The sequence below is a fragment of the Bubalus bubalis genome, chromosome 11, assembly GCF_019923935.1.
Source record: "Bubalus bubalis isolate 160015118507 breed Murrah chromosome 11, NDDB_SH_1, whole genome shotgun sequence".
NCBI classification, from domain to species: domain Eukaryota; kingdom Metazoa; phylum Chordata; class Mammalia; order Artiodactyla; family Bovidae; genus Bubalus; species Bubalus bubalis.
Window position 1 is genome coordinate 11,307,447 of NC_059167.1, and position 26,838 is coordinate 11,334,284.

Sequence of the window (26,838 nt, forward strand, 5' to 3'; positions counted from 1 at the left end):
AGCAAGAATAAATTGTTTTCTCTATGTTTATCTATTTTATCTCTTGATAACAATGACAGTTGTGAAAAGCAGTACTCTAAAGATGGTGATGTACAGCACATTTGGAAATAAACGCTCAACAGTGTTACATTTCTGGGTGAAGCAATTTCTACCAACTCATAAAACAAATCTCCAAGGTTCTACATATCAATCGGATATCAATAGTTCTCACATCAAGGGCTATCTCCCATTCCCATGCCTGGCTGATTTTCCAGAATGTAAATAAACAGAGCATTTTCCTAGTCTGGGATCTTGGAAACTCACTCATGTTATGGTTCAGTCTATTAGCAAATACTTATTTAGCCTTTGTTAATTCCTATCACAAGAGAAGACTCTATACATGGACATCACCAGATGGTCAACACCGAAATCAGATTGATTATAAAATTCTTTGCAGCCAAAGATGGAGAAGCTCTATACAGTCAGCAAAAACAAGACCAGGAGCTGACTGTGGCTCAGACCATGAACTCCTTATTGCCAAATTCACACTTAAATTGAAGAAAGTAGGGACAACCACTAGACCATTCAGGTATGACCTAAATCAAATCCCTTATGATTATACAGTGGAAGTGAGAAATAGATTTAAGGGCCTAGATCTGATACATAGAGTGCCTGATGAACTATGGAATGAGGTTTGTGACATTGTACAGGAGACAGGGATCAAGACCATCCCCATGGAAAAGAAATGCAAAAAAGCAACACAGCTGTCTGATGAGGCCTTACAAATAGCTGTGAAAAGAAGAGAAGTGAAAAGCAAAGGAGAAAAGGAAAGATGTAAACATCTGAATGCAGAGTTCCAAAGAATAGCAAGAAGAGATAAGAAAGCCTTCAGCGATCAATGCAAAGAAATAGAGGAAAACAACAGAATGGGAAAGACTAGCGATCTCTTCAAGAAAATCAGAGATACCAAAGGAATATTTCATGCAAAGATGGGCTCGATAAAGGACAGAAATGGTATGGACCTAACAGAAGCAGAAGATATTAAGAAGAGATGGCAAGAATACACAGAAGAACTGTACAAAAAAGATCTTCATGACCCAGATAATCATGATGGTGTGATCACTGACCTAAAGCCAGACATCCTGGAATGTGAAGTCAAGTGGGCCTTAGAAAGCATCACTATGAACAAAGCTAGTGGAGGTGATGGAATTCCAGTTGAGCTACTTCAAATCCTGAAAGATGATACTGTGAAAGTGCTGCACTCAATATGCCAGCAAATTTGGAAAACTCAGCAGTGGCCACAGGACTGGAAAAGGTCAGTTTTCATTCCAATCCCAAAGAAAGGCAATGCCAAAGAATGCTCAAACTACCACACAATTGCATTCATCTCACACGCTAGTAAAGTAATGCTCAAAATTCTCCAAGCCAGGCTTCAGCAATATGTGAACCGTGAACTTCCTGATGTTCAAGCTGGTTTTAGAAAAGGCAGAGGAACCAGAGATGAAATTGCCAACATCCGCTGGATCATGGAAAAAGCAAGAGAGTTCCAGAAAAAGCATCTATTTCTGCTTTATTGCCTATGCCAAAGCCTTTGACTGTGTGGATCACAATAAACTGTGGAAAATTCTGAAAGAGATGGGAATACCAGACCACCTGACCTGCCTCTTGAGAAATTTGTATGCAGGTCAGGAAGCAACAGTTAGAACTGGACATGGAACAACAGACTGGTTCCAAATAGGAAAAGGAGTTCGTCAAGGCTGTATATTGTCACCCTGTTTATTTAACTTATATGCAGAGTACATCATGAGAAACGCTGGACTGGAAGAAACACAAGCTGGAATCAAGACTGCTGGGAGAAATATCAATAAGCTCAGATATGCAGATGACACCACCCTTATGGCAGAAAGTGAAGAGGAACTCAAAAGCCTCTTGATGAAAGTGAGAGTGGAGAGAGAAAAAGTTGGCTTTAAGCTCAACATTCAGAAAACGAAGATCATGGCATCCGGTCCCATCACTTCATGGGAAATAGATGGGGAAACAATGGAAACAGTGTCAGACTTTATTTTTCTGGGCTCCAAAATCACCACAGATGGTGACTGAAGCCATGAAATTAAAAGACGCTTACTCCTTGGAAGGAAAGTTATGACCAACCTAGATAGCATATTGAAAAGCAGAGACATTACTTTGCCAACAAAGGTCCGTCTAGTCAAGGCTATGGTTTTTCCAGTGGTCATGTATGGATGTGAGAGTTGGACTGCGAAGAAAGCTGAGGGCTGAAGAATTGATGCTTTTGACCTGTGGTGTTGGAGAAGACTCTTGAGAGTCCCTTGGACTGCAAGTAGATCCAACCAGTCCATTCTGAAGGAGATCAGCCCTGGGATTTCTTTGGAAGGAATGATGCTAAAGCTGAAACTCCAGTACTTTGGGCACCTCATGCAAAGAGTTGACTCATTGGAAAAGACTCTGATGCTGGGAGGGGTTGGGGGCAGGAGGAGAAGGGGACGACAGAGGATGAGATGGCTGGATGGCATCACTGACTCGATGGATGTGAGTCTGAGTGAACTCCGGGAGTTGGTGATGGACAGGGAGGCCTGGTGTGCTGCGATTCATGGGGTTGCAAAGAGTCAGACACGACTGAGTGACTGATCTGATTTGATCTGATCTGAATTCCTTCAAGATTGGGCTAAATCAATCCCAGAGGGTGATGATCTGTATGTTAAAGGAGAAGAGAAAGAAAAAAAAAATCACCCTCTGTCTTTCTTAATGCATGATGTTAATAGCTACCAAGCAATTCTTTTGTGTTATACACTGTGCTAAAATTGCTGAAACTCCTGCATGTATGTCATTTATTCCTTGCCACAATCTGTAAGATAATTTTGTTCTCGTTTATAGATAGAAAGGCTAAGCTGCATGGCTTGTTCAGCCAGTAAGTGGCAGGGCTAGTACTTGTGGTAGAATTCGCTCGTCATCTTCTGTGCTACTGTACTTACGTGCCTCATGACCTTATGGAGGACAGAATTTCTTCACTTTTTGTTTGGGTTCCTGGCATTTCTGCCTTTAAACATCTTTCATTTTTTTCTGTTAGATTTATTATCAAACAAATAAAGCATTTATTGTGGTAAAATCACCAACTCAATGGACATGAACTTGAACGAGCTCCAGGAGTTGGTGATGGACAGGGAAGCCTGGTGTGCTGCAATCCATGGGGTCACAAAGAGTAAGACACGACTGAGCGACTGAACTGAACTGTGGTAAAATACTAACTAACCCCCTCAAGAGAAAAGACTATAAGTAGTGAAACCAATTTGAGAGAGTGCATTAAATTAGTCAGGTGACGCTGGGGTATTATTAGTGAAACTTCTTCCTGCCTTTCTGTAACTTTGTCTACTTATAAACCCCTAGACCCTCAGCTTACATGTGTAGACTGACTTAAGAGTGTTGCTGTGTATGTGGCTATGAATATGTGAGGAAGAGTTCAGTTCCTGGTGCAAGATTACGAGCAATCCAGTAATCTCAAACACTTCTAAGAAGGAGAAGGGATCATTTTTCTTTTCAATTCTGCACCTCTTCTTTTTGCTTATTCATCATGTTTTAAATAAACAGACTGAAGAAAGTTGTTATTAAAGCCCTCCTTAGGCTTCTTCAATTTCAGTTTTAAAGCAGGTTCAAAATATTCTGGCAAAAATTAAAGGCAACACTGAAAATGTTTGCATAAATTTTAAATTGTGCAAAATGCCATAGAACTAAACTGAGCTGAAAGAATGACTAATAAACGTCTCCTTTTATATATTTGTCCTTTTATCCTAATTGGTGATTATTTTGGTTTTAAAAAATTAATTCTTAAGTGCATTCCTTTGCCAGAGTATCTGCCTTACACTTACTATTCTAAGTTTGTTAGAAGTTCAGTGTTTACTTTTAAAAGTCTAAAGCCTTATTAACATGCTAATAAATAACATTTGATGTCTATTAATAATATTTCTATATTTTCCCATAAAATAAAATAAAAACATATTACCTACAAGGGATTCCATGCGCTTTACTACATTCTGGTTATATTTGAAACCTCTGGTTCTCATTACATTGTTAGAGAGAACTATTAAATTTGTCACAGACCAAACCAGGTTGAAGGAAAGAGACCATTTATGAGCTCAGTGATGAATCTAATCTCCTGTAGCTCAGATCTAAAAGAACCGAGAGACCAGCACTATAGAGGTGCCATTTAACTGCACAACATCAGTGCTAATTAAGTGTAGATCTTTGCTTTCCTATATCCTTCTTCTGCTGTTTCCCTCGTGGTTTTGACTGTGTGTTTTAGGTGGCCTAATGTCAGACCCAGAAGTCAGAAAGAGTTGCAACCTACTTGAGAAAGTCATGGCAAAAATATAATCCTTTTTATTACACAGTGAAATAAATATTAAAAAGTATTCAGTTAATGGTTTATATTTGAACATTATATTTCATTATGATACAGTGTTTTGTAACACTGTCGCATGACATCTGTCAAAAATGAGGGTTTCTGGCCTGTGTAATTTTGAGAAAAGACTCTAGAACAGTTTTCCAGGATATCCTACTGGAATGTAATCTGCATACACAAATAACCCTGATGGTAACCCTGCCACTTAGTGACTATTTGCTCAGAAAACTGCACTGTCAGCTAATGGTATTGCCACTACTCCATTCTGTAGATCTGTTAAATAAACAAATATACATATACATACACACATAGACATCCATGCCCATGTATACATGCGCACACTTCAACTTGTCTCTCAGAGTTAGTATAGACTCCTTTGAGTCAGGTGGACCCGGATTACAGCCTAAGTGCCAACGTTTAATTACAGTGTAAAATTTAAAGTACATATATGATTTAAGTCTGTTTCTCTGACTTAAATGAATGAAATTAATAATTTTCACCTACTGAGGATTTTTGTGAGCATTAAATGAGAACATACATGAGAAACACCCAACACAATTTTTGCAAATAATAAGCTTTTAATAAGTAGTGTTGATTCTTATGATAGTGGCAATTTAAAGGAGTGTTTTCCTTAGCAACCACGATGCACATTCCAGTGTCTTTTTATTCATTAAATTAATGAAATTCTTTCCTATACCAGGACCTGTGCCTTTGCTACTCCCTCTCACTGTACATAATGCTTTTCCCTTCACTCTTTCAATGATAGCTCTTTTTCATCCTTGAGAGTCTCTGCTCAAATATCACCTCTTCTTGGGAACTAAACCTAATTAACCTGTCTAAAGCAAACCTCTGCCCTTACCCCCATCACAGTTCCTGGATATCTGCTCCATTCATGTCCCTGTCTTCTCCTTTGGTATTTAGGCTCTGTGAAGGCAGAGAGACCTTATCTTTCTTGTTGATAAATGTCTACTCAGTGTCAACCATAGTGTATCTGTCAATAAACATGGATGAATGGGTATATTAATTAAATGAATAGAAGGGAGGGAGGTAGCAAGAAAGGAAGCAATGAAGTAGGGAAAGACACTGGAAGGAAAGAACAAATGGTGGATTAAAGAGATAAAGGACAAAGGGAAGAAACTTATATGGCCTGAGAATGGTTTAAAAGTTGAATAAAATTTTTCTGGTTCTTACTTTATTTTCTTATCCCTAGTCAGTATGTCTCACCTTGTCTTCTCCTTCCAGAACCTTACAAGGTTTGCTCCAGGGTGACCTCTTGTGAGACTGGAAGTAATTCTCATAGGATGCCAACACCTTAGAAAAGAAGGTGGCCAGACTTCCTGTAAAGGACCAGGTTCTAAATATATTCATACTTTCACAGGCCATTATCTCTCATGCAGCAACTCAACTCTGATATCATAGAATGAAAACACCCATATAAAGTATGTAAAGAAATGAGTGGGCTATATTCTAACAACACTTTATTTATGGAAAGTGAAATTTAAATTTCTTATAATGTTGACATGTTGTGAAGTATTGATTGTTTTCCAATCAAATAAAAATGTGAAAACCATTCTTAGCTGGTGGATCTATAAAGACAGGCAGCAGGTTGGAGTGACCTACTGTCCTACCTTGCTGACCCCTGCCTTGGAGTAAACTAAATTTTAATGGTTTTAAAGGTCTCAAGAATGTCTGTCTTTTGAAAGATGAACTGGCGAGGGGGAATTAATGTTTGAATTCTTCTTCAAAGAATAAATTTCTGTTGGTAGAATTTTAAATAATTTTGCAAATTGAAGGAAAGTATAATCTGGGGTATTCAGTCAGACCTTCCTGAACTGTAGAATCACACTGCATTAGTGGTCCATTATCCACAGGTAAGGTTATTAGTGTTGAATAGCTTTCATTACTAGCTAAAACTGCCCACGTACATCTGCTAACAACTCACATCTTATTTGCTCTTTCATTCCGTAGACTTTGGGATCTGGGATCAGTTACTTGCAGGGATGATTTTGAAAGCAAAACAACTGGGGATATTTTGAAATGAATCACTACTCTTTTATTTATAATCCTGGAGAGTAAAATATTTTAAAATTCAAATAATGTTTTCCCTAAAATTTGTGACTTTCATTTGGGTAGTCAGTTATTTCAGAGAACATTTTAAAATCCTATGTGATGTCATTTTCTCTAAATGCAGAAACTTTAAAAATCATTAGAAATTATTATGATCCTCTTAGTGTTATTTTTATAGCTATTACTATTTATAGTGCTTTAAGTTATTTTAAGAAAATAGAGCTTGCCAACACTTTTTCTTTACTTACATTCTCTCTTAAACAGCCAAAGCTACTATTTAAAATGCCACCTTCAGAAGATGCTAGTCAGACTGCAATGAAAAATCAGAAAGAAGTTCAATTTGAAGAAAAAGCAGTTAAGTATTTCATAGGTAGACTATTTAGGATACTTGGAACTGAAATGTCAAAATACATCTACTTTCCTTCAGGATATACAGGGTGAGTTAGCCTTCAGGTATGCTTCTCAGAAGTTCAACTGAAAACTAAGTTGTTGGAGTTTTTCCTCCAGTTTTCATAGATACTAAGAATAGTGCACCATTGATTATCAGAATACAGATAATCTAAGGCTTGTTTTAAATCCTCTACCCATCTTTCTCTTCCTCCCTATACTTGTATATTAAAAAAAATGGAGATCAGTAATTGTTATAAGCTTAGTCAAACTGAATTAGAAGCAAGAGAAGCCCGAGTTTTCTCAGCCAAATATATTATTTTATAAATAAAACAACTGTTTTATATCTTAATTGTTAATTCTGAACAGTAGTCTCTCTCTTTGTATAGAATGGTGAGAGAGATCTGTACACAGTAGCCCACAGAAGGAATATGGGTGTGAGGAAGGGAGAGTCTCTAATACCATGTTTCTTATATTTTAATTCCTGGAAAGAATTGAGTAAATGATTCTACATGTAAATTAGGATGTGGATTGTTGGAATTGCTCAAAGGTAAGCAATTTAATTCCCAAGGTGGACTGTTAGCTTTGTGTCATTTCATGACTTAGCCATGTGACATGTGTGGTAGTTGACAATAAAGTGCTAAAAGTCAAATATTCAAGGGGAAGGAGCTTGGGACAAAGGGTTCTGTGTTTCTATGGGTGTCCTTGTGAAAATTCTTCACTTGGAAACCCAAGAGATGTGTACACTTGAGGAAAACAAGGGTGTTAACCTCAGGGAGTCTCATTAGATCAGCTATGTTTGGTGGCAGTCAGATACACACCCTGAAAAAAAAAAGCATATTCTATTGTTTTCCATAAGTTATGCATAACAAAAACCTACTCATAAATTTCCCATAATCACCACTGCACTATGATTTGCATAAGAGTTCAGAGCATATTCAGCTGATATATGACTAGCCTCACAACTGGAGACCTGCACTTTATTTCTCAAAATGTAAATCCTTGAAAAAAAAAATATGATATGTTGGTTTCTGGGTTGTTAGCTTTTCCCCCTCAACTCCTATTCCTGCATCACTTTTTGGGGATAGTCAATCTTTGAAATTATATTGCTTGTCATTTGCATTACCCCAAACACAATGATAGCCTTTATATTATCTGCAAATAACTTTTAGTTGTGCTCCAGTCTTAGATGTCATTCACTGAACTCTTGTTGCGTGTTACCAGAAGTTTCCCTGTGGAACTGAGCAGTACCAGCAGAAGGAGAATTCTGTCTTTTGCTCTTCACCTGGGATGTAATCTTATCCTGTAGGTGCACAGCTGTGCAGCATATTACATTGTGTGTTAAAGAAGAAACTTAACAGTGATTCTTCATTTTAAAGGGGAGGGTTGTAGGGGGAGAAATCTCATGCATTGCTTTGTGATCTGAAACATAAAGGGTTAATCTGAGATTTTTCTTGGTGTTAGTTTCATACTGTTGAACAGAAATGTGTACAGGAAATTTAAGCAAAGCCCGTCCCTAGCCTTTCTGGCTGCATTTTCCAGTGGTAAATTCTGTTGAAACCGACCAACAGAGCCCCATGTCCATATCTCTCTCTTCATCTTTCTCCTCCGCCCCCACAAACCCACATACACATCCCACGTCAATGGAAGTGCAACTTCAGCTTTTCCTGAATAGTGTTGAATGGAAGTGCAGGAGTCAGAAATGACCTCGTAACCAACAGTCTCACCAACTGAATCACCAGCCTGAGAATACAGCAGAAGAAAGCTCCAGAAGCCCAGCTGGCTGCCTTAGCTCTCTATTTGGCAATGATAGTGGATGAGAGAACAAATCAGAAATGTGGAGTGCACACTCCGACTCTGTTCTTAAATTTTGTGATAGTTCCTGCTTCTGATTCTCTAGTCCGCAAGGATAGCAAGGATCATTACTAGGCTAGAAAATGATACATCCCTTTAAACTGGTATTTCTTGATAAATCAAATGTTGGCTTTTCTTACTGACAATGTTTGAGATAAAATCCTGATGCCTTGCTGTGGTTTGCTTTGCTGCCTTTCCATTATGAACTCTGGAGTAGATTATTTGAAAAGGCACATAAGCAGCTGGTGAAATGAGTTAACAAAGATTGACTGTAGGTATATAATGCTGGCTAAATTGAACACTAGATAATGGAAAACTGCTGTAAGTTACTCTAATGTCATTCATTCAGAAGTTTTTTTTAGCCTACAGAGTAACTTCGTCTGACTTTTAATAGACAACATGCAGTTTTATGTATACATCATTGACTTATGTATACTCAGCCAAGCTATGCTACATCTTAAAGTTGTTTTTATTTTGTGTTGCAACATTGTGGTTGTTTACAATTTTTATCTATTTTAAATTTCTAACATAATTCAAGAAACAGTGATCTTTTGTGGTAGTTAATAAAAGCCTGTTCTTTCATTCTAATATCTTGATGCATGGAAAAGAATACATTTGAAATTATTTCTCTTTTAATTACCAAAAATTGATTGACAGTTTGTTGAATGTAACGAGTTGTCATGTGGAAATGCATAAAGGAAAAATGGGACACATTTGCCTTTCGTTTGATATCTTTCTTATAGGAAGCAGCAGGTAAGGTGTGGGTGTTCTTTACACCGAGTTAACATTGACAGGAAAAAGCTCTGCAGTTTTCTCTCTGGGTGAAGAAGTTGAGTGGACTTTTCTTCCAGAAGACAAGCATTGTGCTTTTAGAACAGTAATGAGAGAAAGTCCTCATTGTAGGTTTTCTTTTTTTGAAAGTTATATGGCCATCATGGCCCGTCAGTCCCAGAGAAGTTTCCAGAATTAGTCTATACTTGTACTATTTCTTAGAGTTGGAAAAAGTAGAGACTTGTTATATTTTTATGCCATTATTGGGCATTTTTTGTTTGATAACAAATATATTTCAAACATGCTTGAAAACTACTGTGTTATCATGAAAAAGTCAGTATATCTGTACAACTACACTTACCAGAAGCAGAAGAACTCTTGAGTATTTAGACCTAAGAACCTCTATTTCATTTCTTAGGTGGGATGGATGAGCCAATGCGGTTCGTTGATTGGCTCAGCTGAGTCAAATAAGCTGTTAATGATCAGGGATGCAGATACCAACTATCCATTTAGCACTCATGTCCTAACTTAGCTCACAAATATGTTCCCATCTCCAGTGATGTAATGAATTTGCCTTGGTTTATTCATAAATTCTAATGTACACCCCATTGTGACCAACTAGCAAAGGAATATGTACAGCTCAAGACAGGTTGATAGCCTCGGGCTAAAAAGTTAAAAAAATCTTTTTTTATAGTACAGGTGCTATTGGCCTCCCAAAAATACAGCTCACCTTACTTGATCTGTCAAGCCCAAAATAAATTAAAAGGTGATTTCTAGCATTATTGTTTTCAGTTAGAAATGGTATGCGGTATTAACACTAGAGGGTAATAACAGCATGCTTCATTGTCTCAAGGACTATGCAGTGACTTCCTTTAGGATTGACTGATTTGAGAGTCCCCAAGAGTCTTCTCCAGCACCACAATTGGAAAGCATCAAACTTCAGTGTTCAGCCTTAAATATGGTCCAACTGTCACATCTGTACATGACTACTGGAGAACCATAGCTTTGACTATACAGACCTTAATATGCTGTCTAGGTTTGTCATAGCTTTCCTTCCAAGGATCAAGCGTTTTAATTTCTTGGCTACAGTCACCATCTGCCGTGATTTTGGAGCCCAAGAATGTAAAACTGTCACTGTTTCCATTTTTTTCCCCATCTATTTGCCATGAAGTGATCGGACTCTTCATGAGAGCGAAAGGGGAGAGTGAAAAAGCTGGTTTAAACTCAACATTCCTCTTCCCTTTCTGTCACTGGAGTGGTATCATCTGCATATCTGACGTTAATGATATTTCTACTGGCAATCTTGATTCCAGCTTGTGATTCATCTAGCCTGGCATTTTGCATAATATACTCTGCATAGAAGTTATATAAACAGAGTAACAAAATACAGCTTTGTCATACTCCTTTTCCTATTTTGAACCAGTTAGTTGTTCCGTGTAAGGTTCTAATTCTTGCATTTTGACCTGCTTACAGGTTTCTGAGGAGATAGGTAATGTGGTCTGGTATTCCCATCTCTTTTAGAATTTTTCACAATTTGTTGTGATCCACACGCTCAAAGGCTTTTGTATAGTCAATGAAGCAGAAGTAGATGTTTTTCTTTAATTCTCTTGCTTTCCTCTATGATCCAAAGAATGTTGGCAATTTGATCTCTGGGTCCTCTGCCTTTTCTAAACCTAATTGTCCATCTAGAAGTTCTCAGTTCACATTCTGCGGAAGCCTAGCTTGATGGATATTAAGCATAACCATACTAGCATATGAAATGAGCACAGTTATGCAGTAGTCTGAACATTCTTTGACATTGTCCCTCTTTGGGATTGGAATGAAAACCGACCTTTTTCAGTCCTGTGGCCACTGTTGGGTTTTCCATTTGCTGGCATATTGAGTGCCCTTTCACAGCATCATCATCTTTTAGGATTTGAAAGAGCTGAACTGGAATTGCATCACCTTGTTTGTAGTGTTGGTTCCACTTGACTTCACATTCCAGGATGTCTGGTTCTAGGTGAGTGACCACACCATCATGGTTATCCTGGTCATGAGACCTTTTTTGTACAGATCTGTGTATTCTTGCTACCTCTTATAATCTCTTCTGCTTCTGTTAGATCCATACTGTTTCTGTCCTTTATTGTGCCCATCTTTGCATGAAATGTCCCCTTCGTATCTCCAATTTTCTTGAAGAGATATCTAGTCTTCCGCATTCTATTGTTTTCCTCTGTTTCTTTGCATTGGTCACTTAAGAAGGCCTTGTCTCTCCTTGCTATTCTCGGAACTCTGCATTCAGCTGAGTATATCTTTCCCTTTCTCCCTTACTTTTTGCTTCTCTTCTTTCCTCAGCTATTTGTAAAGCTTCCTCAAACAATCACTTTGGCTTCTTGCATCTTTTTCTTTGAGATGGTTTTGATCACTGCCTCCTGTGCAGTGTCACGAACCTGTGTCCATAGTTCTTCAGGCACTCTTGTCTACCAGATCTAATCCCTTGAATCTATTCATTACTTTCACTGTATCATCATAAGGGATTTGACTTAGGACGTACCTGAGTAGCCTAGTGGTTTTCCCTGCTTTCTTCAATTTAAGCCTGAATTTTTCAATAAGCAGCTGATGATCTGAGCCACAGTCAGCTGCCAGTCTTGTTTTTGTGAACTGTATAGAGATTCTTCATCTTCAGCTGCAAAGAATATAATCAATATGATTTTGGTATTGACCATCTGGTGATGTCCATGTGTAGAGTCATCTCTCATGTTGTTGGAAGAGGGTGTTTGCTGCAACCAGTGTGTTCTCTTGACAGAACTCTGTTAGCATTTGCCCTGTGTCATTCTGTACTCCAAGGCCAAACTTGCCTATTACTCCAGGTATCTCTTGACTTCCTACTTTTGCATTCCAGTCCTCTTTGATGAAAAGGACATCTTTTGTTGGTGTTAATTCTAGACGGCCTATTAGGTCTTCATAGAACCAGTCAACTTCAGCTTCTTTGGCATCAGTGGTTAAGGTGTAGACTTGGATTACTGTGATATTGAATGGTTTGCCTTGGAAACACACAGAGATCATTCTGTCATTTTTGAGATTGTACCTGAGCATTGCATTTCGAACTCTTATTAACTATTAGGGCTATTCCATTTCTTCTAAGGAATTCTTGCCCACAGTAGTAGATATAATGGTCATCTAATTAAATTTGCCCATTCCAGTCCATTGTAATTCACTGATTCCTAAAATGTTGATGTTCACTCTTGCCATCTCCTGTTTGGCCACTTCTAATTTGCCTTGATTCATGTTTGGTGACTGCAGCCATGAAATTAAAAGATGCTTACTCCTTGGAAGGAAAGTTATGACCAACCTAGATAGCATATTCAAAAGCAGAGACATTACTTTGCCAACAAAGGTCCGTCTAGTCAAGACTATGGTTTCTCCAGTGGTCATGTATGGATGTGAGAGCTGGACTGTAAAGAAAGCTGAGCGCCAAAGAATTGATGCTTTTGAACTGTGGTGTTGGAGAAGACTCTTGAGAGTCCCTTGGACTGCAAGGAGATCCAACCAATCCATTCTAAAGGAGATCAGCCCTGGGTGTTCTTTGGAAGGAATGATGCTAAAGCTGAAATTCCAGTACTTTGGCCACCTCATGCAAAGAGTTGACTCATTGGAAAAGACTCTGATGATGGGAGGGATTGGGGGCAGGAGGAAAATGGGATGATAGAGGATGAGATGGCTGGATGGCATCACCGACTCGATGGACGTGAATTTGAGTGAACTCCGGGAGTTGGTGATGGACAGGGAGGCCTGGCGTGCTGCAATTCATGGGGTCACGAAGAGTCAGGCACAACTGAACGACCGAACTGAACTGATGGACCTAACATTCCAGGTTCCTATGCAATATTGTTCTTTACAGCGTCAGACTTCACTTTCACCACCAGACACATCCACAGCTGGGAGTCATTTCTGCTTTAGCCCAGCCACTTCATTCTTTCTGGAGCTATTAGTAATTGCCCTCCACTCTTCCACAGTAGCATATTGGCACCTTCTGACGTGGGAGCTCATCTTCTGGTATCATATCTTTTTGCCTTTTCATACTATTCATGTTCATGTGGTTCTTGCAGCAAGAATATTGGAATAGTTTGCCATTCCCTCCTCCAGTGGACCATGTTTTGTCAGAATTTTCCATTGTGACCCATCTGTCTTGGGTGGCCCGCATGGCATGGCTCATAGCTTCATTGAGTTATGCAAGCCCCTTTTCCATGACAAGATTGTGATTTTCTTAGACTTTCCCCTTCTAAAATAGCACTAAAAAATAGTGGGAAAGGGAATCTTCAATCACCAAAAAACCTGGTAACAATAAAACCTATTTTTCCCCTTAGAACTTTTCCTTCAAAATATTTGAAGGAAATTTCTCCTCTGATTTTTAACCTTTCACTCCCAATGGTTTCTTTACTTGTTGTCAAGAAATACTTCATACAGGAGAAATAGATTTGTTCTAATACAATAATTTATTTGGTCTAATAAATTAATTCTTACATCCTATGTCAAGAATCTTTATTTTAAGTAAAAATACTTGGACAGCTATGGGTGGGTTCTGAGAGTCTGCAGTTCCCCTAAAAGTATATGCAAAATTATGTGTGTTGTGAATAGCATTCATTTTCCTGGGGAAAAAGTTCTCAAAGTCCAAGACTACAAAAGTAAGAACCACTGATTTATTAAGACCACCTGAAATTGCATTATAGTGAGAGTGTCTTTATTACTTCTGGAGGCTTTCTTCTCTCTCTACTCGTCTCACCTACCAACTCCCCTTTCAGTATCTTTTTTTTTTTTAATTTAAATTTATTTATTTTAATTGGAGGCTAACTACTTTACAATATTGTATTGGTTTTGCCATATATCAACATGAATCCGCCACGGGTGTACACGTGTTCCCAAACCTGAACCCCCCTCCCACCTCCCTCCCCGTACCATCCCTTTCAGTATCTTAAGCAATTCTTTTCAGGATCTAAGCTTGAGAGTGTGTGGGTGGTGGGAGAGAAGGCAGAGTATTGAACCTGTGGACTGATCTTTAAGATAAGATTTGTTGAAATGAAAACTGGAGATTAAACAGCAACAATAGAACACTACAAGTCCAGTTCTAGTGAGAGTGAGAGAGGATAGGGAGAATATAAATCAATTTTGGTATAATTGCATATTCGTTCCAGGACATATACTAGTATTTCTTCATACTCTGGCTTAAATTACCTCTACTCTAATGATAAGAACATGAGAAATATGCGGATATTTTGTTTCAGAACAGGGATTTGCAATAGGCTAATTCTTTTATATGCAGAATTATAGTAACTAATCTTGGCTTGTCAAAAAAGAAGTCAACTTCAGCCATTTAAATTTCAAAATATATTTCTTAAATTTTAAAAGCAAGGTAATAAGTTCATAAAGATTAGGAGTAGTTTCTTTTTTTTATATATAGCCTATAATTAAAGCCCAGAACTGCAATTTAGAGGAAGCTCACTAATTGGCAACAATGACCGATATTCTATTAGCTGTTGTTGATTGGCAGATTAAATTATTTAAATTCAGGTTAATGAACTGCATTTCCTGTTTCTCTAATTTTCTCATTTTTTTCAATATATATTCTTTATTTGAAAGCTATTTCAGTACCATTTTGGAATAGAGTAGGTTATAGACAAACAGATGTAACTAAATTGCATTAAAATAGATTATTTATTGATCTTTCTATTTTAATGAATTTGAGTTTTTTTTGTCTCCCCACCATTTGTGTTTTAGCCTTACAGACTAGGCATATGTCAGCGTAGACTGCTGTACCAAATGACTGTAGCCTGGGTGTCTGAAGCAGCAAGCATTTATTTCTCACAGTTGCAGAGGCTGGCAGTTCCAAGATCAGGGCGCTGGCAGTTTTGGTTCTTGGTGAAGGACCTCTTCCTGGCTTGTAGATGGCCATGTTCCCATTATGCCTTAGTGTGGCAGAGAGCAGAAAGGGAAGCCCGCATTCTTGTGTCTCTTCTTGGAAGGGCACTAATCTCCTGAGGGCTGTCTCCTCCTGACCTGATTACCTCCCAAAGGCCATATATCCAGAGGCCATCACTTTAGGGACTGGGGTTTTCAGCATGTGAACTTTGAAGACACAAACACGTAGTCTGTGACAGTACACATTCCTTTTAAAATCCTGTAACAAATATTTAAATAAAATGAAGGTACTAATACATAAATCATATGAGTTTTATCTTTCCTGAACACTGAGCTATGAATTAAAACAGAATTTAATTCAGTTGTACCATTTTGGCATCATATGAAATCACTGATTGCAAACCAGCTGTATGTGTGCTTTTAAAATATGCTAATTCTAAGTAACATGAGCCCCATAAATACATGGTATGGGGACAACTTAAGGCCCAAATAGTGGCTGTAAATATTTTCAGCCTTCCAAGATGGTTCATATAAATGCAGCACTACCCAAAGACTGTCTAATGAGGTTCTGTTCAATCTGCAAAGGATGATAAAGCTTTGCTGAATGGTTTTGTCCCAGATGTACGGTGAATAAGATGCCTGGTAACAACAGATCAAAGCCCCCTAGAGGCACTATATGCATTTATTACGAGCTACTCAAATGTGACAGTACCCAAGTCACCAATAAAATAACCGTTATTTTATGAAAATTATGGGGGCAACAGTGAGGTTCTCTCAACTATGCCAACAAAATGCAATTAAACAGATTATACTGCTAAAAACAGTCTGCTTTGGGCTGCTTTTGCATAATATTAATATATTCATTTAACTTGTGCCCACACAGCCAGATGTTTAAAGGGGCAGAAATGTCCAACCTAGTTTCCCAGTCTGAATGTTGGAGGCTGGGTTACAGAAATCCTCAAAGGCAAGGCCTCTGTGTTAGGTGAGGCTGGGAGAATCTAGGGGAGGGGAGGGCAAGGTTAAGCTTCTAAGGGTCGTGGGTCCCTGTCAGTGTCTGCAGGGTCTCAGAGATCTGAGCTCAGTGGCTGTCTGCACCATTTTCCCTCCTTACCCTCTAGCACAAATGATTAATTTAATTAAACAAGAGAGAGACCCAGATTTTATATTATCTTCTTCAACTGCTTAAAATGAAAGAATAGAAAAATGGGCTTCATCCTCATAAAAATGATGGCTTTACAATTCTTTGAATTTTCAGACTCTCCTCTCAAATTCAGCTTTAAAAAAAAAAAAAAAACTTTTTGTGTATAGCTGTTTAGCTCTGGGAACAGTTGAGGACACAGCTGTTGGACTGAGAATGAAACCATTCTTAATCATTTAGCTTTTAAAGCAATATTATCAATGACCCTTTTTAAAAACCAATATGTCTGTGAATCCTAAGATACTATAAGTAACGAAGACCCACCTGTGTTCAGGACTGCCTGCATGTAACCTATCATTCTTATTTTTCCTGCCTTGTTTCAGTTAACCGTGTACTTATTAATTTTAGTTGGTGATGTCACTCTCATGTCTGAACTTGATCTCCTGTGACAGCGCACTTTGGGCTGTATACCTAACTGAGAGCAAGTGTATGTGCTCAGTTCCTTTTGTTATGTCACTACTATTGTCTGGTTGTGGCTCCTATGTTCAGATCTATTGAATAGCTATATTTTATTAAATAGACATAATTTTACCAATGCAGAAGTCTTAAACTCTATTTCAGTTCGTAACTAAGCCTGAATTTATGGTGTTTACGGTTAAATTAAACCTTGTAGTCCTAACGCTAGTCAAGATGAGAAAACTAATTGTTTCATGACTATTTTTCTCTTAGAGAGATTATCCTGAGTAGGAGTTTTCATCTTTTACGTGTTAAAAATGTTAATAGAAGATAAATGGAAAAATCTAAAAACTACACTTGAAATGATATTTTAATGGCTTTGTTTTTATAATTATATATTATGCTTTATTTGCAGGACCGTGTAAATGCCTTAGAAACGGTAAGTTGGGTCATTTTCTTTCTCCTTCTATCAGAATTACTGCTGGATCCTATGGTGGATTTCAGAGTACTCCCCAAAGGAAGCAGTTCCAGAAAGCATTTCTAAAACTTCATCTAAGATTCAAAGGGAGCAGTAAGCTAAACTATACCTGAAAGGTATGTAGATACAGACTTTTAAAATGAAAAAAGCATTAAGAAAAAGAAAAATACGTCTAAGTGGTCACTGCGTCTTAAGACAAATGGTGCCAGTATATACTAATTTATGGAAAACACAATTAGCTTAAATGTAATTATGTTTGTTTCTATATTTCCCAATCACTAAAAGGACTAGTTGATAAGATACTGAAATTAGGATGCCATTTTATCCTTTGAATTTTTGAAGTGTGGACAATCAATATTTTTTTCCATATTCAAATAATGATAAAAGCTGGTTAGCCTTTTTTTTTTTTAAATCTTACTTGCAGGAATCTGGTGTTAGTAAATCATTTTTTTAAGGGCACATATGTAAAGGTTACATGCTTGCAACATTTATTGGAAAATGATTTACATATTTTTAAAAAGAAAAAAAGAGGAGAAAACTTATTGTTTAGCAATAAAGTAATGGTTAGATAAAGTGTGAAATTCTGCCCAACATGACGCAATGATTACGGAAAAGGCTTATTATAGAATGTTGCTGCTGCTGCTACTAAGTTGCTTCAGTCGTGTCCAACTCTGTGCGACCCCATGGACAGCAGCCCACCAGGCTCCGCCATCCCTGGGATTCTCCAGGCAAGAACAGTGGAGTGGGTTGCCATTTCCTTCTCCAATGCAGGAAAGTGAAAAGTGAAAGGGAAGTTGCTCAGTCGTGTCCAACTCTTCACGACCCTGTGGACTGCAGCCTACCAGGCTCCTCTGTTCATGGGATTTTCCAGGCAAGAGTACTGGAGTGGGGTACCATTGCCTTCTCCCTATAGAATGTTAAATGGAAGCAAATTTAAGATATAAAATGACATGTGTACTTTCATGATAACATATGGTGATTAGGTCGGTGTCTGAAAAAAGAACAGAAGCAAGCGAATCTCATCGTGGTGACTTGTTGGAGAAGAACTAGGGCTGTGATATCACTCAATGCTGCAATTTTTAAAAAAAAAAAACATGGTTTTATAAATAAACATTTGCATGATAAAGCCACGCGAATTGAAAGAATGGTTGAGTAAATTATGGTACCATCTGCGATGAAATATTGTTCAGCCATAAAGTATATGTTCCAAAGTAAATATATACAGAGGGAGATATTTAAAGCTATACAGAGAATGTGATGTAAATACTTGGAAATGTATATTTTGTGTTAAAAATTTTGAAAACACAAAATATTGAATGACTTGGAACTAGTCATTTTTTTAATGTTTTTGATGAGAAGGCAAAACATAAGCTTTTAAAAAATAAGGTTAATAAAGAATGCTGCTGCTGCTAAGTCACATCAGTCATGTCCGACTCTGTGAGACCCCGTAGACGGCAGCCCACCAGGCTCCTCCATCCCTGGAATTCTCCAGGCAAGAACACTGGAGTGGGTTGCCATTTCCTTCTCCAATGCATGAAAGTGAAAAGTGAAAGTGAAGTCGCTCAGACCTGTCCGACTCTTAGCGACCCCATGGACTGCAGCCCACCAGGCTCCTCCGTCCCTGGGATTTTCCAGGCAAGAGTACTGGAGTGGGTCGCCAGTGCCTTCTCCTAATAAAGAATAAAATATTTAATTTGTATGAGGAAAGGAAAGATGCTAATAGAGGACATTTTAGTCCTATGTAAGCAAGTGATTTTGATAGACAGTGTCTAGACTGTAGTGTGTAAATAATCTATTCCTTACTTTTAACTGGGCCATTTGGAAAGTACACTTGATTTTCTCAGTTTTAGTATGATCGCACTGTAAGTGAATAAAATGTTTAGTGTTCCTCTACATATATTTTGCTTACCCTTCGAAAGTATCTTGCCAATAGGATTTGGCTTATAAATCAAATGTTCTTTATAAAAGTATGAACAAAAGCAAAGAGTTTGAGGACCTGGGTGTAGCATACGAAATGCCACTTACGTGTTTAGTGAACCACTTGTTTCTTGATTCCTTCATCTGTAAAAATGAATATAATTAAACTTGTTTTATCAGATTGTTGGGAGAATTAAGAGAAAAATATATGTGAAAATATTTAGGACCAAACAACTGTTAGGTTATCATTATATGATTGCTTTTTGTTTCTTTTTGAATCATTTTAATTATACCAATATGTCAATGTACAACATAAAGCCTGTAAAATTTATTAGTATTTGCTGGTCTTTTTTATTTCCATAATCTCTTTACTAACAGAGTGCTATGGTATAAAATCTTAAATGCTTTATTCTAAGGGTTCCTCTAGGAATAAAGGTAAGAATAAAAAGTCATCATGAGAAAAATAAAACTGGTTAAATGAACTAGGTTTTTTTTTTTTTAAATTTAAACAGTGGCAGTTTTCTCAAGATGGTTTTAATTTGAAATAATTATCATAAGTAAAACCATAAAAATGAAAATGCTCAGTAATAATGTTAATGCTCAAATGTTATGAAATCCTTTGACTTCATATAGCATTATAAGGAGCAGATTTAATATACTTGGTAGACTATTCAACTGGTAAAATATTTTATAGTTCATAAAATCAAATATGCTGGCAGCAGTCTCAAGACCATTTATTATTCTCTCACAACTCAGCGGTTAAACCTAGAAAAATGTTGGTGGTGTCTCATTTGGTTTAGTTGGTATTAGGGTATGTAAGACATTGAATGTACGATGTGTATTCTGGTGATACAGATCTGAAAAATTTGATATTTCATTATTCCATTATTGTACTTATATTAAATTAATTTTAAAGGTTCAATATATATAATTCCTGAAAATAAGAGCAACTTAATTTGGCTTGTCACCAATTATCTATATGCTTAGGTCACAGTTGTTTCTATTTCCCTCCTCTTTTCTTATCCTTCCCTCTTCCTTCTTCACTAGCAAGTAAGTGTCTTGAATTACAAATTACATTTTATTTACAATTGAATCGCCAAGGCCTGCAAAAAATTTCTAACATATAGTTGAAAATCAATAAGCATTTGTAGAATCAGAGAATGAATGTTGAACTGAATGTGTATAACCCTCACATGGACTGTTCTTAAGAATATAAGTATAGACAGTACTGATAATTGAGGGGGAAAAGTACCTAGAAGCATATCAATTTATTATTTTTTCTCTAGACTTTCTGATTAGTACCACACTTTATTTGGTGTTTCACGAAGCTCCAATGATCTTCATTAAAGTTTAGCGTGAGTTTTTCTAGGAAGGAACCACCTTCAGCCAAAGCATAGTTGGTTGGTTACCTAAATAAAGTTAAGTGATTAACCTGAAAGAAATCGTGGTTGAGAGCCTTGAGCCATGGATGGGACCGACTAGTGGATATTTCTTGGGCACTACGTGTATTATGTAGAAAGTGACGAGGAGAAAAGGAAAATGAATTGTGATCAGTTCTCTCAAGGAACTTGCACTCTAATTAAGGACAGAAGTTACTTACATATAAATTAATGATGTAAGATAAATATGCAGTGTCTACAACATGTCAATGAAACAGTGCATTTTGTAGAAGGCATTACAAAGAAACTGTAATTGTAAAATAAATTGACATCATTTCAGTCTAGGTTCTTCGTGGAAAAGCATAGCTTTTGTAGATTGAGGTCATGGTGGAGATTAGATTCATCCCTGAAATGGGAAGAATCAGTGGTGTCAGGAAGAAAGCCAGAGAAGACATTGTATATTGGGGATGAAATCAAAGTTTAAAGGCAATAATGAAAACAAGAGTTTGTTAGAGAGATATTTAAAGGCAAAATCATGAAATCATGACTCTCATAGAAATATAAAATGAACTCATGACAAATGAGTTTAAAAAATGAGAGAATGAGCTAGATGTTACTCACGTAAAGGAACATTCAAAGAGCACTAGAGTACTGCAGTGAATTTAAAATAGAAGCAAAACTGGCTTCTTCCATGGTGGAGGAAGGAAATCAATTGAACCCCCCTTCAGATAAGATTTATTTCATGTCTGTGTACAAGAATCATTTGCATAGCAAATTATAAATATATCAAACAATGACTTATATAGAGATCCCATTGAATCAAAAACCCAGAAGGATCGGCTAGGCAAAAACTAGTTTTTCATTGAAGATAAGCAGTAACTTTTTGTTCCATTTCAAAGGCTTTCACAGTTTGTTTGTTTTTTTCTTTTAGACTCATTAGCTATAAAACTTTAAGACAATGATAGACATTTTAGAGCTTTGAAATACAAACCAAGGAGTTTAGATTTGATATCAGGCATACAGGATATTTCAAATCCTCAAAGATGATACAGTTAAAATGCTGCACTCAATATGCCAGCAAATTTGAAACACTCAGCAGTGGCCACAGGACTAGAAAAGGTCAGTTTTCATTCTAATCCCAAAGAAAGGCAATGCCAAAGAATGTTCAAACTACTGCACAATCACACTCATCTCACACTAGCAAAGTAATGCTCAAAATTCTCCAAGCCAGGCTTCAACAGTACCTGAACCATAAACTTCCAGATGTTCAAGCTGGATTTAGAAAAGGCAGAGGAACCAGAGATCAAATTGCCAACATCCATTGGATCAGCAAAAAAGCAAGAGAGTTCCAGAAAAATACCTACTTCTGGTTTATTGACTATGCCAAAGCCTTTGACTGTGTGGAACACAACAAACTGTGGAAAATTCTTAAAGAGATGGAAATATCGGACCACCTGACCTGCCTCCTGAGAAATCTGTATGGAGGTCAAGAAGCAACAGTTAGAACTGGACATGGAATAACAGACTGGTTCCAAGTCAGGAAAGGAGTACATCAAGGCTGTATATTGTCACCCTGCTTATTTAACTTATATGCAGAGTACATCATGAGAAATGCCAGGCTGAATGAAGCATGAGCTGGAATCAAGATTGCCAGGAGAAAAATCAATAACCTCAGATATGCAGATGACACCAGCCTTATGGCAGAGAGCGAAAAAACTAAAGAGCCTCTTGATGAAAGTGAAAGAGAAGAGTGAAAAAACTGGCTTAAAACTCAACATTTAATAAATGAAGATCATGGCATCTGGCCCCATCATAGGAAACAGATGGGGGAACAGTGAGAGGCTTTATTTGGGGGGGGCTCCAAAATCACTGCAGTTGGTGACTGCAGCCATGAAATTAAAAGACGCTTGCTCCTAGGAAGAAAAGTTATGACCAACCTAGACAGCATATTAAAAAACAGAGACATTACTTTGCCAAGAAAGGTCTGTCTAGTCAAAGCTATGGTTTTTCCACTAGTCATGTATGGATGTGAGAGTTGGACTATCAAGAAAGCTGAGTACCGAAGAATTGATGCTTTTGAACCATATTCAAGAAGTTGGAGAAGTTCAGTGTGTTGGAGAAGACTCTTGAGAGTCCCTTGGACAGCAAGGAGATCCAACCAGTCCATCCTAAAGGAAATCAGTCCTGAATATTCATTGTCAGGACTGATGCTGAAGCTGAAACTCCAATACTTTGGCCACCTGATGTGAAGAATTGACTCATTTGAAAAGCCCCTGTTGCTGGAAAAGATTGAGGGTGGGAGGAGAAGGGGCCTACAGAGGATGAGATGGTTGGATGGCGTCAACAACTTGATGGACATGAGTTTGAGTAAGCTCCGGGAGTTGGTGATAGATAGGGAAGCCTGGCGTGCTGCAGTCCATGAAGAGTCAGACATAGCTGAGTGACTGAACTGATCAGGCATACAAGCGGGTTTCTACCTGAGTGCCAGTTCCTACTGATGGGCATAGTACTGACTATTGAAACTTTCTGTTGGGAAGGATTCTGGGCTACTCCTTTGAAAAGAATTACTGCGATTGCTGTTCATTCTCTGTCATTGGCATTACAAGGTCTGGAGGTGAGAGTAGGTAACACAGCTATTAAACCTATAGGGAGTGTTGATGGTTTTTAATCAGGGATTGTGGCATGGTGAACGTGTGCACAGGAGTACAGCTGGAGTGCAATAGTGACAGGCTGCAAGTAGGGAAAGGGAAAGTGTATGTGGATATTGTAGAGCTTTAGGGATGTGCTTGGAAAATCAGGAATTGGGACAGTGTGGTGCCAGAAAGGCAGAGTTCAAGTGAGCACCCTTATTTCTAGAAAGGAACTAGCACACTTAGTAAGCGGGAGATTGAGGGTGAAGAAGAGGTACAGGCAATACAGTTAAGACTCACTTTTGGGAAATGAAAGGGAAGGGGAAAGCAAACTTGGATATATAAAGTCTGTTTTTCATATCACCCCTCAAATCTGTCTTTATTTTCATTTCCATAAATGCCATGATAATTTAGATTCTCATTCTTTTATATTAGTTAGTTATCATGACCTCAGTTAAAAGAAATCCAAAAATAATTATGGGTAAAGTAAGAGAGAAATTAGTTTTGCTCTTGTGTAACAGTCCAAATATACCGCGTCCATGGCAGGTAGGGTGTCAGAAACTCCGGCTTCTTTTGCTGTTTTGCTCTGCCATCTCCAGTATATTCCATTACCCTCCTGATCTAAGATGCCTGGTTCAGCTCCAGTCCTTAGATTTGTGTTGTAACTAGACAAAAGAAAGGAAAGCATGTATGTAGCTTGCCTTTAGTGAAAACTAGAATTTTCACATATCATTTCTGTACAGCAGAATTTAGTGACATGATTATAACTAGTTTTAAGATTCATAAAGAACCAAATAAGCCATCAACTTTTGGAAATTTATAAGTAAAATTCCAAACAACTCAAAGGTCAAAAAATAAATTATAGTAGAAAGAAACATGCTCAACTCAGTAGGAATGTGTATAACCTTTGAGTTAAAATCAGACAGAATGTATAAATATGAAAATTAAGAAACTATTCACAAATTAGCATGGATACAAAAATGTTATATACAAAATATTAGCAGAATAAATCCTGGAATGTATGAAAAGGATAATTAATCATAAAACACTGACAAATTACCAATTTATTAATTGAGTTTATTCCAGGACTTGAGTTGGTTTAATATTTAAAAAATATTATAATTCAAACAGATTAAGGGGAAATTAATAAGGTCATCTCAATAGATGAATAAGAAGCACTTATTCCTTTAATTGGGCTTCCCAGATGGTGCTAGTGGTAAAGAACTGACCTGCCAATGCAGAAGACATAAGAGATGCAGGTTTGATCCCTAGGTCAGGAAGCTCCTTGGGAGGAGGAGATGGCAACCTACTCCAGCACTCTTGCCTGGAGAATCCCAAGGACAGAGGAGCCTGGTGGGCTGCAGTCCTTAGAGTTGCAAAGAGTCAGACACTAAAGCGACTTAGCATGCATTCCTTTGATATCATTATCATCTTCATAAACCATTTAACAAACTAAGAATAGAAGAGAACTTCCTTAATCTGATAAAGGCCATGTGAAAAAAAAATTCCATGGCAAACCTCACCTTATATTTTATAATTTCCTCTTTAAGACCAGGAATAAGCAAAGGGTGCCCCATTGCGCAGTTTGTATTGTACAGTCTTGGTGGTATTAGCCAGAGCTGTAAAACTATCATTATTTGCAAATAATAGTATTGTTCGTATAAAAAGCTCTAGGAATTTGTAGTTAAATTATGAGAAATAGAGTTTAACAAGTTTGATAAAAACCACTATATAAAAGCCCATTTTACTTCCAACTCCAGCAAAAATTCCTAAGAAAAGGTAATTAAAAGCAATATATCAATACAAAAATAACAAAGAATGCAAAATATGCAGGAAAATATGTAACCAAAAATTCAGTCCTTTATAGGAAGACACTCTAGAATAGCCAAGATATTTCTGAAAAAGAACAAGGTGGGGGTGTTTTCCTAACATATATGAAAGTGAAAGGTGCTCAGTTGTGTCCGACTCTTTGTGACCCCATGATCTATACAGTCCATGGAATCCTCCAGGCCAGAATACTGGAGTGGGTAGCCTTTCCTTTCTCCAGGGGATGTTCCCAACCCAGGAATCGAACCAGTGTCTCTTGAATTGCAGGCAGATTCTTTACCAACTGAGCCACAAGGGAAGTGATAGATATAGATATATAAAATGTATCAGTTTATATGATCAGATATAAACATATATCAGATCAGATCAGTTCAGTCGCTCAGTTGTGTCTGACTCTTTGCGACCCCATGAATCGCAGCACACCAGGCCTCCCTGTCCATCACCAAGTCCCGGAGTTCACTCAGACTCACGTCCATCGAGTCAGTGATGCCATCCAGCCATCTCATCCTCTGTCGTCCCCTTCTCCTCCTGCCCCCAATCCCTCCCAGCATCAGAGTCTTTTCCAATGAGGCAACTCTTCGCATGAGGTGGCCAAAGTACTGGAGTTTCAGCTTTAGCATCATTCCTTCCAAAGAAATCCCAGGGCTGATCTCCTTCAGAATGGACTGGTTGGATCTCCTCACAGTCCAAGGGACTCTCAAGAGTCTTCTCCAACACCACACTTCAAAAACATCAATTCTTCAGCCCTCAGCCTTCTTCACAGTCCAAGTCTCACATCCATACATGACCACTGGAAAAACCATAGCCTTGACTAGACAAACCTTTGTTGGCAAAGTAATGTCTCTGCTTTTGAATATGCTATCTAGGTTGGTCATAACTTTCCTTCCAAGGAGTAAGCATTTTTTAATTTCATGGCTTCAGTCACCATCTGTAGTGATTTTGGAGCCCAGAAAAATAAAGTCTGACACTGTTTCCACTGTTTCCCCATCTATTTCCCATGAAGTGATGGGACCGGATGCCATGATCTTTGTTTTCTGAATATTGAGCTTTAAGCCAACTTTTTCACTCTCCACTTTCACTTTCACAGTTTAGTCCAATTGCTCAGTCATGTCTGACTCTTTGCAACTGCATAGACTGCAGCACACCAGGCCTCCCTGTCCATCACCAACTCCCAGAGCTGACTCAAACTCATGTCCATTGAGTTGATAATGCCATCCAACCATCTCATCCTCTGTTGTCCCCTTCTTCTCCTGCCTTCAATCTTTCCCAGCATCAGAGTCTTTTCAAATGAGTCAGTTCTTTGCATCAGGTAGCCAAAGTATTGGAGTTTTAGCTTCAGCATCAGTTCTTGCAATGAATATATTTATATAAAACCTTATTAAAGCTACTGAAATTATGATAGTATAGTCTTGACACAAGAATATATAAATAGGTCAATGTTATCATACAGAGAATCCAAAAACAAGTTTTGTACATAGAAACTTGATGTCTGATACACTGCTCATCACTATCAGGGGATTAAGAGTGGACTTTTTAATAGATGATATGAAACAAATGAAATTGAACCCCTATCTCAGATGCAAAAGTGGTTGAAAGCCTAAATGTGAAAGATGAAACGGTAAAAACTTTAAAACACAGTATAGTTTACT

At 37.7% G+C, this 26,838-nt stretch overlaps 1 protein-coding gene across 12 annotated transcripts in view; it reads left to right on the forward strand.

Moving 5' to 3' along the window:
• The window catches only part of CEP128 (centrosomal protein 128), a 601,725-nt gene that overhangs the window by 512,985 nt on the left and 61,902 nt on the right, over positions 1-26,838 (forward strand). For all 12 annotated transcript variants that reach the window (XM_045162006.1, XM_045162005.1, XM_045162004.1 and 9 more), the window contains one exon: positions 17,374-17,397. In XM_045162006.1, coding sequence (XP_045017941.1) covers positions 17,374-17,397 — 24 coding nt within the window. The remainder of the gene's footprint in view (positions 1-17,373; positions 17,398-26,838) is intronic.